The sequence below is a fragment of the Aspergillus lentulus genome (genome assembly GCF_001445615.1).
Source record: "Aspergillus lentulus DNA, contig: Alt01, strain: IFM 54703, whole genome shotgun sequence".
Taxonomy (NCBI): Eukaryota; Fungi; Ascomycota; class Eurotiomycetes; order Eurotiales; family Aspergillaceae; genus Aspergillus; species Aspergillus lentulus.
In genome coordinates this window covers 1418947-1431623 of record NW_028322123.1, presented here as the reverse complement: position 1 = coordinate 1431623, position 12677 = coordinate 1418947, and the positions used below count along the sequence as shown (strand labels likewise).

The 12677-nt window shown below is 50.5% G+C and overlaps 4 protein-coding genes across 4 annotated transcripts; 3 read left to right on the top strand and 1 right to left on the bottom strand.

The window, feature by feature from the left end:
* Positions 1 to 1225: 1225 nt before the first annotated feature.
* Positions 1226 to 1747, top strand: ALT_0440 (thioredoxin family protein; the record flags this gene model as incomplete). The annotated part of the gene is made up of 3 exons (XM_033555012.2): positions 1226 to 1268; positions 1320 to 1398; positions 1453 to 1747. 3 exons carry the CDS (start codon positions 1226 to 1228, stop codon positions 1745 to 1747), a joined length of 417 nt encoding a protein of 138 aa, XP_033410903.2.
* Positions 1748 to 1991: 244 nt separating this feature from the next.
* On the bottom strand, positions 1992 to 6330 carry ALT_0439 (ribosome biosynthesis protein RRB1; the record flags this gene model as incomplete). The annotated part of the gene is made up of 8 exons (XM_089598979.1): positions 1992 to 2155; positions 2201 to 2300; positions 2346 to 2455; positions 2500 to 3190; positions 3246 to 3679; positions 4728 to 4744; positions 4806 to 6072; positions 6132 to 6330. 8 exons carry the CDS (start codon positions 6328 to 6330, stop codon positions 1992 to 1994), a joined length of 2982 nt encoding a protein of 993 aa, XP_089456643.1.
* Positions 6331 to 7007: 677 nt separating this feature from the next.
* ALT_0438 (Spg1/Tem1 GTP-binding protein) lies at positions 7008 to 8118 on the top strand (the record flags this gene model as incomplete). Its single annotated transcript, XM_033555015.1, has 4 exons — positions 7008 to 7500; positions 7552 to 7844; positions 7897 to 7971; positions 8020 to 8118. 4 exons carry the CDS (start codon positions 7008 to 7010, stop codon positions 8116 to 8118), a joined length of 960 nt encoding a protein of 319 aa, XP_033410906.1.
* Positions 8119 to 9059: 941 nt separating this feature from the next.
* Positions 9060 to 12339, top strand: ALT_0437 (uncharacterized protein; the record flags this gene model as incomplete). The annotated part of the gene is made up of 3 exons (XM_089598978.1): positions 9060 to 11039; positions 11631 to 11907; positions 11963 to 12339. 3 exons carry the CDS (start codon positions 9060 to 9062, stop codon positions 12337 to 12339), a joined length of 2634 nt encoding a protein of 877 aa, XP_089456642.1.
* Between the last annotated feature and the right edge of the window lie 338 nt (positions 12340 to 12677).

Genomic DNA, 12677 nt, shown 5'->3' with positions numbered 1-12677 from the left:
CGGATGACTTGGAGGCCGTTCCGACTAAGAGTCTAAGATGCCCTTAGCCTGTCTACCAGCTTCAAATCAGTGATCCTTCACTTCAGTATTGGCATCTGGTTCGTCGTCACGGTCATCAAAATCGATCAGCGCTGGGAGCTTCTGTTTAGCAGGTGGATTGGTTGTGGTTGGGTAAAGCTTATCACGGATTTTCTGCATCGCGGTCTTGATGGCGGCCATTTCGTGTCGACAATGTCTCTTGCGGGGCAATTTCACATTTCTAACCAGAACTCAGGATACATGCCTCTATTCTCTGGTAAATAGCGTAGCATCCATTTAAGATTAGAGGTTTAATACCGAACAGGCTATGCCGTCCTACTATTTGCATTAGTAGAGAAGGCTTACATCCCTGAATAGGATGGTAGGCATCTAATACACCTTATATATCCTATACTAATGATTATAGTGCAGGTATGGGTTTCCATCCTCTTAGCTATCTATAGAGCAGGGATTGCTATTAGTTTATATAGGTCTCTATAGGAGTACCTTTACTTAAGCTAATATGCAACCGACTAGTAATATAGATATAGTAGGTGGATAGGAGCATAACTCTAGGCTCTAGGATAAAGTGCTAGCATAGCTGCTAGGCCTATTATTAGTGGCTTAGTTTTCCTCTACTAGAGATACTTTAGGATATACATAACAGTATTCATTATTCTTAGTGTTAGTTATCACGAAGGAAAACCTGCACTGTGCAATGGAGAAAGTCAACAGTCTACTGGACAAAGCAGTCTGCTGTTGTCATCTATACCCATGATCAACAGGTCGCCGCAGCGACTGGGAATGGAACAGATAGAAGCAGAAAAAAATCTGCTATCGTACTGCTTTCTATAACAAAGATATATCAAATAATAGATCCATGAGGCTACACCCCAGCTTTATATGTTCTTGTCTGCTTATCTTGTATATGTGCTGAATGTATGAAAGCGTCCTGATAACTATAACACACAGAATTAGGCCTAGCAAAAACTGGGTATAGCCTACCTAGAATATTTAAGGCACCAATACGCAGCGCGGAAAGACCACACATATCCATGGTCTTTCCACTGTCACCGGTAGTTACTCCGTAGTTGTAGCATAACTATTTATGCTAAATTGTATTGCTTACTAATCAATATAACACATCGGTGTCTTCCCCTCCAGTCAACAGACCCATCTTTGCTTTAACCACCTTTCTATCAGCAGCATGGACTACACCCGCATTATCCTCGCTCTCGCCGTCTACATCGGTAAGCACTCCCGCCCCTCTTGTCCTCGCTGCCCTTCTCACTAATCGATAGCCATCCGCCTTATCTACAACCGCTTCTTCTCCAGCCCCGCCGCAACCATGCCTCACGGCAAAGTTATAGCTGTCGATAAGTAGGTCCCCTTATAACCCCAATCAAGAAGCAATATCGCTAACGATACCCAAAGTCCGGTCATCTACAAGGCCCTTACCTCGTCCGGCCCCGTCGTCGTCGATTTCTTCGCCACCTGGTGCGGCCCTTGTCAGGCGATTGCGCCAAGTGTAGGAAAGCTCAGCGAGACGTACCCCAATGTGCGATTCATCCAGGTTGATGTCGACAAGGTGCGCTCTGTGGCGCAGGAGATGAGTATCCGGGCGATGCCGACGTTTGTGCTGTATAAGGATGGGCAGCCTCTGGAGAAGAGGATTGTTGGTGGGAATGTGAGAGAGTTGGAGGAGATGATTAAGAGTATTTCTGCTTAGTTGGGTACTCTTGTCCACAACATCATATGTGGATGCATCACGCTTTTATTGAGCGATATCGGCAACGCAATGCAAGCGGAGCGGAACTATTCTCTAGGAATGAGATGAGTATCCAATACGGCTTACAGAAACCGGTGCCTATTTATCATCGTTCAGTTCGCTCCAATCAGGTATTCAAATAATACATCGCATAGAAAGATGTCCAATCCTCCAAAATGCAAACAATGTAGTCTTGCAGACTCCATTAACTAGCCGACTCTCCCCACGTGTCCAGTCCCCGCAGCTCACTCCACTGTTTCTCCAGCTCGCGTACCATCCATCGCGTCCGCCAGCCCACTGTCTTTTCCACATGGGCCAAGAAGCGCAGTGACCCGCGTTGTTCGAGAGGATGTCGCAGGCAGTACCCATCTATCCTGGTCAGTATAATTCAGAAATCTCAAACAAGAAACTTACAGCGGTGTAATAAATGACATGCCATAAAGTATGCATTCTCGACGGTTTCGTTTGACATGGACAAGCCGATGACCATGTTTAGATGTGATGCGATTGTATTCTAGTCCGTTAGTAGCGGTCTTTCCCAATATTTGTACGACCTTACCTCTACTATACGTTGCGAACGGGCCAGCTCAAAGTCACTCGCGGCTTGCCAGTGTCGATTTGACAGAGTGAGGAAGATACACGAGGTGTGATAGTATTGCATTCCGACCACTGCGAGTGTCAGTGCATTGCGGACCATGGGCTCAGATACATACCTGCTGGCGGAGACATCATCCAGATCTCAGGGAACGGTCGACTCTCCGCAACGTCCGCCGGCTTGTACTTCAACGGTTGCCAACTGATTGGTTTTCCTCGATGCCACTGCTCAACGCTATCAGAGAGTTGGCGCCATGTCTCCTCGTCCATGCCACGGGTATACGCTCCTCCACACTGCAGAATCCGAGCACAGAGGTAAATGATGACGTTGGCATACGCCGCGTCATCGCGCCGGTGAAACACGGCCGAGCGCTCATAGTTCTCCAGGTCCAACTGCATAGGTTGATACTGGACGACAGATGCATATATCGCCTGCCGCAGGAACTGCCAGCTCACGGCTTCGGCTAGGCCCCCGGAATACGCCGACCGGGACATGGTGTTGAGGAGACGATTTGAGCCGAACAGATGGTACTTCTCGTCGTTGTTGCTCTCAAGTTCCTCGTAGATGCGTAGAATCACGACCGTGATAAGGAGGTTGTCGTCGTACGTATCCTCCGGCTGCGCCAGCGCAGCGATCAAGAGTTCCAGGCATTGGCCGTGATATTCGGCGGCTTCCCAGTCGCTAGCGTCTGACAAGATGGCGTCGTGTCTGGCTGCGAGAGCTAGAACGGCCTTGAGGACCATAGGGACTTCCAATGCCCGGCGTGGTACCTCGGTCGAAAAATGAGAGCGTGAGTCGCAGATGTCGGTCTGTCATAGTCAGAATGTACTATCAATGTACTATCTATGTGGCGGACTTCAATACCCAAGGAGCTATCTTGGAGATGAATGAACGTAACAAGTATGCCTCGCGGGAGGACAACTTGGGCGAAGCGATTGCCCGCGGGCTTATCGGACTCGAGGATGTCGGCTCTGTCCAGGCTGTTGATGCCAAAGGAGATACTATGCTATTTAGTACAGTCGGCGAGATGGCAGTGGATGAGGGAAGTATCAGTTGTGTTTCGCAAGGTATCGATGGTGCCGGCGCAGGATCTGAGAGGTCTAGTGGGTGATTTCCAACCACTGCATCGTAAGACTTTGTTGGACCTGGTATGAGTAGAGATGATATGTCCGGAAATACAGCTCTAGGCGATACTGGAATCTGTTCTGAAGGCGGCTGTGCTTCATCTTGAGAGTCTTGCGGCGCATCTGTCTCTTCCGATTCTGCAGAATCATCCGCCGATTCAAGTACGAACGTCACTGGTATCGTTAGCAACCCTCAAATGGTTAGATAAGGAGGTGAAGAGAAATACATGAAGTAGGAGTCTTCACCCAAATCTGATGCGGATCCCACACGAGGTCGAATTTCGACGCTGTGCCATGACTCTTCTGATAGACGTGATGAACAGTTCTAAACCGAAATGGTGGATCGAGCCGACACACCCGTCCCAAGCGCGAACAGGGATTACAAGACGATGCTCCTTTTCGAATTGTGCACCGAATATGACGATGGCGACAGCGCTCGCAGCCCCTTCCGATTCTCATGGTCAATTGCGGGGTGAATGATGTTGAGCGCTGAGCTCTGCGGGTGAAAGGCAAAGGGCGGACGGCAACATGGACAATATCTGGTTGTCAGTCTGCAGGTAAGATATGAAGATTTGCCGTCTGATAACGCTTTCGACGGCATTAGTGAAAAGCATATACGAAGCAGCTGCTTCACGGGGCACTTTTTGGAGTTACAGCCTTCCCCGCATCTAGAGTAGAATACCCTGCCAATGATTGGTTCGCCCGCATTTCCCCAGAAATCCACTCTAAAATTGATTCGACCGTGGGGAGTCGCATCAATGGATTGCACACATTCTGCTTTGGGATTATCATGGGATAGAAATGGGAGGCGAATTAATCTCCGGAGTTGTCAGGCGTCGATATAAGCCTATAATTACTTGGCTCATGAAGATTGAAGCATCCTATCCATACATATATATATATACTACTACCGCATCAGATGTTCAGCATTGCTCGACCTAACTAGAAATGTACAATTACTCAAAGGTAGAGCAATTCGCAGCTGTAGCTGTAAATGGCTGAGATATGTTTTCAGGTTTACTCCTTTGAGCGCCATAGCTAAGACAGGGATCTCAATCCACGGATGAGATTCGTTGCAGTTCATAATCATTCATTCAATCCCGAGCTGTACTACCCTATGTAAGAATCTATAATATGTTCATCAGATGACAGCGTAAAGTCTGTTGGTATCGTCGTTTCAAGAAGGGCGAGTGCCGCAGGCGCATGCCGATTATTTACACACTGATAGTCTTGAAGACACTGTTGCAAGGAGTTAGCATTAGCTCATAAAACAAAGAACAAATTCAACTAAAAGACTTACCCAAATCCAGAACTGCCTGTTGCCATGATGGTACCAGGCATCTGAGCCTGCCAATGAATCTCCTTGACAGACTCCATGTAATGAACGAACAACAGCTGGGGAGGCACTTCGGCCAGGCCAGCCTCGCGGCTCTCTTCTTCATCAAGCTCCACAGCCAGATCCCAGAGGGTCACAGTATTGTCGGCAGAACCAACGGCAACAACACTGTCATCTGTGGGATGCCATTCGATACTGGTGACAGGCTCACGATGGAAGTCGAAAGCTGCGACTGGCGATGCTTTGATCTGTGACGAGGGGGCGGACGCATTCGGCTTCCAGTGTCTCAAATCCCAGACAGCCCATTGTCCATCGTCAGCACCCGTGGCCAGGAGATGGAATGTCTGCTTCGACCAGCTCATGACATTGACGTCTGTGTTGGAGACCTTTACGTCAACGGCGGGCTTGCGTGACTTTGACCGGACGTCCCAGACTTTCACGCTTCCGTCGCTGCTGGCGGAAGCAAACACATTTCGCTCATTCGGAGACCATTGTAGCTCTTCGACTGAAGATGTGTGGCCGGTGAATGGCCGGGTGTCTGTGACCCAACCTCCTCCTTCTGTGCGGGTGGTAACGTAGATCAAGCCGTCATTGTCACCGGTCAACAGCTTTCCAAGAGGCTGGAGAGGGGACCAGTCCAGAGCGTAACCCTCAGATTTGTGCATGCGCAGAGTCGAAAGCGGCTTGGAGGCTGACGGCGGCAATACTGTGCCAGGGACGTCGAAGCTGGTCAAATGAGGAGTCACATCGTGGATGACGACCTGGGAGTTTTCGAGCATGGTCGCTGTGATGGTCTGCGGCGGCCTGGAGTAATCAGCGGACTGTGAAGGGGTCTGGTGTGCGCGAATCCTGTTCGTTGTGGATCCGAGAGGAATGCTCTTCGACTCGAGAATCGGCTCATCGGAATCATCATCTGAATCTGAATCACTCTCCGAATCTGTCTCGTTCTCTTTCTCCATCTTGCTGAGACCGCTCATCTTGATCACCAGCAGTTCGTTCTCCTTTGCTTTCCCTCCCGCCGCTTGTGTACCAGAAACAGCGTAGACCGTCGCGGGGTATGTCTTTCGGTTGTCGCCAAGGGAATCGCGCACAATGTCAAATGAGAGACAAGGCCATGGTGTGCTGAGCGTGTGTAACATGTCGTATGTAGACGGATCCGGAGACAGTACCTCTCCAGGAGCTAGTTTTGTCCTTCCAGGGATGAATGTCTGTTTGTCAACCTCCATAGCGTCTATTGTCATCGCATTTGAGTCAGAAACAATTCTAGCGACAGAAAATCGGCAGACGGACCTTTTTCCTCTTCCTCGCGCTCCGCATCAGGTCTTCCATCGACACCTGCCTCCAAAATCTCGTCCTCACTCTCGAATTCGTCCTCGAACTCATCTTCAAACTCCCCCACCTCGTCCGGAAGGTCATCGGCGACCGGCCGCTCTCCGGCCTTGAGGGCAGCGGAGTACTCCTCAGAAGCGTCGGCAGCTCTTTTGGACATTGTGTCGTAGTTACGATGTGAGTATCCCGGTAGAAGTGTCCACGAGCCAGTCGTGCGACAGGATGAAAAAGACGGCTGTTGATGGGAATCAGTGATTAGGGTTCAGGAACTTTTTTTTCTCATCCAGAGATTGAGGTGGGATGTGCGCTAATCCTATCGCGGATTAGCGTAGATCGGGCCGCTTCGTCTGGATGCGGCTGTGTTGACTTGCTTGACTTGATGCCGATGCCCATAAGGGTCTCGCATAACCTTGTGCCTCTCGATCAAGTCCTGCTGTTCTTGTCGCCTGCTAATTTGTGATCCGAGCGCTGTTCATCATTTCTCAGTCGTCTATTCCCTTGCTTACTCGTCTGCTGGTTCAGCTTCCGCCCACGTCATTTGTTCCAGCAAAGGAATAACAAAAACAAACAGAAGCTTCATCGAGTGAACTTCCTCCTCCCTCGTTCAAGTCATTCTTATCAAACCTCGAATTCAGATCGCCGAAATATTTTCCATCTTTAATTGCCGAACCGCATCTCATGCGGCTTTGAGAAAGCCTGCCTCCTACCGGCATTTCCGCAACTAGGTCAGTTTCAGCTTCCCTCGTGCTCCCCGCTCGGGTAGGCGATCGGAGAATTAACGGAAGACGTATCAGTTCAGGTCGTAAAGTCATTCCTAACCAGCTTACAATTTGCGACATGGATGTGCCGCAGCCTGTGTCTGATGTCCCGGATGTCCCAGAAACCGGTCATCAACAGAACCTTGAGATGTCTGGTCCTGGACTGGCGGCTACTGAGGAGGCAATGGGACCTCCGGAGTTTCACAATGGATACAGCAGCGACTCTCGCGCTCACTACACCTCACACACTGGCGGTTTCGATTCCCCATCCGCATATGTATCTCGAAACCAAGAGAATGATCAGTCTCGATTTACCGAATCTCCGACATTAACCCAACAACCACGCCCGCCGTCATCATCGAGGCCGGGTTCCGGATTGTCTAGCGGCCCTGAACAGCGACAAGGAATTTCGCAAACCTCTCAAGATGTCAGTCAGAAACAACCATCCCAATCGACGAAGAATAGTGTGGTGATCAAGGTTGGAATGGTTGGTGATGCCCAAATTGGCAAGACAAGTTTGATGGTCAAGTACGTGGAAGGCAGCTGGGACGAAGATTATATCCAGACTTTGGGTATGTTATTCCTCTGGACTCGTGCTGTACGTAGTCTGACGTTATCGACAGGGGTAAATTTCATGGAAAAGACTATCTCCATCAGAAACACGGAGATCACTTTCTCGATCTGGGATCTGGGCGGTCAACGCGAATTCGTCAATATGCTTCCGCTTGTGTGCAATGATGCCGTCGCAATTCTGTTTATGTTTGACCTCACCCGCAAGAGCACATTGAATTCAATCAAGGAATGGTACCGGCAGGGCCGTGGATTCAACAAGACAGCTATTCCTTTCCTGGTCGGCACCAAGTATGACCACTTTGTCAATTTTCCTCGAGAAGATCAAGAAGAGATTTCCATTCAGGTAGGCACGCTGACCAAGAATGATGACCGGGCTTGTGCTGATGATTTCTCAGGCCAAGAGATTCGCCAAAGCGATGAAAGCGAGCTTGATTTTCAGCAGCACCAGCCACAGCATCAACGTGCAAAAGGTATGATACTGTGGACATGAGCTCGAGCTGTGCTAACCGACAGTGTAGATCTTTAAGATTGTCCTTGCCAAAGCCTTTGATCTGAAATGCACCATTCCCGAGATCGAAAACATCGGCGAGCCTCTCTTACTCTATAAGAACGTTTGAACATAACGACGGCAACACAGAAGTGGTACGATTGTCATGTATATTGGGATGAAGTGATGTTGACGACGGCCTGAATTACCTTTGCTCGTCATTCTTGTGACGCAAAGGGATCCGTTGAGTCTGGAAGGATCAGACCGAATCTGCCAGTCGAATTATCCTACTTTCTCTGCATATTCTGCCGTTTTTCTTTTGTTCTTTCTTGTTTTCTTTCTCTTGTCCACAGCATTGGGTTGCGTATTGTGCTCACGGTTTCAATCCTTGCCTTCATCTCGTGTCTAAACTTCTTTTCTCTTCTTGTGCTCGAATATGGCGCTTGTGTCTTCCTTGACTGTTGCTGAAACACAAGCCTGTTCTGGGGTTACAATCATCGGAGCCGGCTTTTCTCTTTCATCTCGGTAACTTTTTAGTCGATGGTTCTTCTGTGTTTAAATAGGTTAATTACATGAATCCTGTCAACCCTCGGTAGCATCAAATTCGTCCTTTGGTTGCTATTGACACCTCAGGCACTAGGTTCCCAAGCCTTGTGGGGTCAGGATCTTGAGGTGGGGGGAAACACATGTGATTCGCCCATTAGCGCCAGGAACCGGTTGTGCTGGTTCTTCGTTCAGATGCAGTCGAAGAAATAACACCTAGTCGCCTCGGGGAAACATCTGCCTGTACCTCAGACTCTAGGTAGTCAGCCTTGCGAGCCTTAGAAAACAGTCACAGGCTCACAGCCTTGTTTCAAGAGCGCGGGGGCCGCAAGTATGGGCGGCCTATAAATTAGTGGCCTTACTTCCGTTTCTTCAACCCATTATTCATTCTTTTTTCTCCCGTTCGCTAGGAGCCTTTTGGATGTCGTCGTTGGATGCGTTATTGAGGGCGCGTTAGCTTACTAGCATTTGTTTTCTTATTCTCGCTCTTGGATATATGCGTTAATTGCATCTCGTGAAGCTGAGGACATGGCGGAAGAACCTCCAGTCCTGACGATTCAGGAGAGGATCAAGGCGCTCAAACTAGCAGGATCACAGCCGACTCCGTTCTTACGAGCCCAAACAATCAACAACCCTCCGGCCAGCGGTCACGGTTCTGTCATTGAGCGCTCGGTGATTGGCAATGAGCCAGCAGCACCCCCTACACAGGCCCCACGATCGCCATCGACAAGGCCGTCGATCACCCAGAAATCCAATGCGCCGCCGCCGCTGCCAACACGGAAAGCTTCCAATCAGCAACTTGCGCCTTCGCTGCCACCTCGCAGACCTTCGGTGAATTCTATTGAATCAGCTGCATCTGATACGTCCCGGTCAACCGTATCGACAAGTGTGGGGAGACCTGTACCAGGGCGATCATCTTCATCAAGTGAAGCAGGGAACGTTCGTACGGTGCGCGCACCTCGATATGATGAGGCAGAGTTGCCTGTCCTCCCTCCAAGAAGAGAAGAAGCGAAAAGTCCCAAGGCGCCTCCACGGCCGAAGCCGACCACGACACAGAGCAGAGATAGTCTACCGCCTCCATTGCCATCGATAAGAGAACCGCCGTCTGTTCCCTCTGCTCGACCTGCATTGCCTATTCGTCGAGCGTCAAGCAACGTCAACCTGAAGAATGGGGATGCAGCGCCTCGGCCGCCCCCGCGAGTCCCGTCGCGAGACAGTCAGGGACAGTCGGCAAGCGCAGAAGGCGAAGGCAAGCCGGCGAGAAAGCTGCCTCCGCCTCCCCCTTCGGGCTCTGCTCTGGGCAAATTGCATCAGTCAGGTTTTGGAGGATTGAACAAGATTGCGCACTCCACGCTTAATGGGGCACCGCCTCCGATCCCTATCGCGTCAAAGCCAGAGAAACCGGACCTTTCCAAATTATTAGCAACCAAACCGCGTGTTCAGCCAAATACTACGACTACAGAGCCCACGGCGATGTGCTTGAAATGCCGAGACTTTTCCGGCCCCGACTCGCACGCCGCCAGGTTTCCGCGGGAGACTCTTCCAACACATGATCTTGCCTGGCTGGCCCGAGAGCTTACAGCACCATTCCCTTCACCCACAGATAAGGCGAGAGCTTTGTTCACCTGGTGCCATCATAATATCTGCTATGATGCCGATGCATTTTTCAACAATTGTGTGAAGCCATCGACACCGGCCAGTACTCTCGCTTCTGGTGTCGCTGTGTGTGAGGGCTACGCCGGGCTCTTTGCCGCCCTCGCAGCCCATGCTGGATTGGAGGCGATTGTGATTGGTGGCCACGGCAAGGGCTATGGCTATCACGCTCTGGGGCCCGGGCAGAGTATTCCTCCTTACAGCGCAGGTCATGCATGGAATGCAGTCCGGATCGACAATGGGCAATGGAAGTTGATCGATGTGTGCTGGGGCGCTGGAGTAGTCCAAGGACCAGGACAACCATACAAGAAACTCTTCAACCCGGCCATGTTCACCATGACGAATGAAGAATTCAGCGTAAAGCACTATCCAGAGAACCCTGAACACCACTTTCGAGACGACGGTCGGCCAGGGATGAGCTGGGAGCAGTATATCACCATGGACCCGGAGGTTCCGTTTGGCATTGAGCGGCCAAGGACTTTCGACGTACAAAGCCATTTCATTAACGAACGCAGCTTCTTACCGGCTGCCAAGCAGATCTCGGTTTACCAGCCGGGACCGCTTCGCTTTCAGTTCGGGCTCATCTGTGAGCATTTCACGCTGGAGCGTCACGGAAAGATCAAGCCTAGCTTGTTTCTTCTGTGGACCCACGGTCTTGATGGACGGAAAGACGAACTTATTCCTTTTGCCTATATTCGGGGCAGTGGGCCTGAGTGCTGGTACATCGATATCGAGGATCCCAGGACACTGGGTGCTCCTGGGCAGAAGCTCCAACTAGCGGCCCTGACTGAGTTTGGAGATCGGAAAGACTGCAGGGGGATCTCTGTGGACGAATATAAGGCGCATGTTGGACGGGTTCGTATGGCCTTTTCGTTTGTTGCCGAATGGGCCCTCGTTTGATCAAGACGGGATAAACGTCCTGTTATTACTCTACTTAATACCCGGACTTGTTTATATTACCTCTCTTTTGTCCTCTGTGCACCGATAGTAGATAGTCAATCAGGACAATCGAGATGAATCATGTTGTCGCAGCCGAATCCAAGTAGAGGACTCGTCTCTGCTTCTGCAAATTTGCTTTAATCTCACTGGAAGAGCTTTCTCTCTTTCATTTTTGAATACCTTTAATAAACAGTGTAGTATGTTGATAGGTAGTATCTCCCCATACAACGTAATCTAATAAAGTCTATCTGTAGTTCTGTATTGCCCCACTTTCCCCGCTTCCCCAGACTAGACCATAAATCATGCCACAAGCTGCTCCAAATCACCTACAATGTCACACCCATAGAGAGAACTGAAAGAAGAACGCGCGCTAGTCGAAGCGATCCAGCGCAACGATATTACAGAAGTTACCCGGCTTGTGGATGATGGCGTCTCCCCTGATGGGCCCAGCTTAGACCGTCCCCCGCTATGGTACGCAGTGCGGTCAGATAATCGTCCCGCCGTCAGGGCGCTTCCTGCTGCGTAGCGGATATCCATCTCCGCAATCTCTATGGGGAAACTGTGCTGTACGAGGCAGCCTACCATAGCCCACTACCCGTGGTGCAGGCGCTGGTACAAGCTGGCGCGGATCTCCATGCCCGGAGCAAGACGGGACGGGTTATCCACCGCGCCGCAGAAGCTGGTCGTGTAGATACCGTGCAGTGGATTCTGACCGATCGCTACTTTACTATCAATATGTCTGGGGCGCACGGCTGGACGCCATTGCACTACGCTGCGCTGGCCGGTCAGAATGACATGGCCCGCTACCTGCTCAAGAACGGGGCTGACCCGACGATCAGATCAAAGATCTGGCGGCCACACGGCTTTACATTACGCTGCGCGTTCGGAGCGAAATGAGACAGGGAAGTGGAAAGATGATGCTACGTTGGTCTGCGCCTTGATCGAGTATGGCGCGGATGTCAATTTGGCTGCTGATGCGCGGTGGCCGTCAGTCAGTGGGGAGTCTCGGGATGAATTGCTCTTTCACGAGCAGCTAGAACTTGTCTATCCCATTCATTGTGCTGTTCTCTCGATTACGCTTAGTAGGGTCAAGGCCCTGCTAGAAGCGGGTGCTGATATCAATGCGAGAACGAGTGTATGGCAGTACTCCTCTCGACCTGGCTGCGCGGAGAGGGCAACTAGAGATGATTCGCTTTCTCCTTCGCAATGGTGCTAGAGACACCGCTGGCTGTAAGGTGGCGCATCAGAACATAGTGGTCTGATCGGGTGGGATTTGAACAGTGGTTCATTTACCTTTATTGGAATAGTTGACCTTGCATTTCTATTGTTGATGGATTCGTTTATGATGATCATTAATGGCTCGTATAAATCGATCCGCCCGTACTACTCCATACGGAGTGCTGGAGGCATAATTTCGTATCACGGGCCGAGTGAGCTGGTCAAGAGATCGCCGATTGATTAATTAAAAAGAGGTAGCTTTCGAGCCGAAGCGAGTTCACCAAAAGAAGCATGCAGGGGTAAACGGGTAAATGCACGGGCGATGACGCGGTGGCT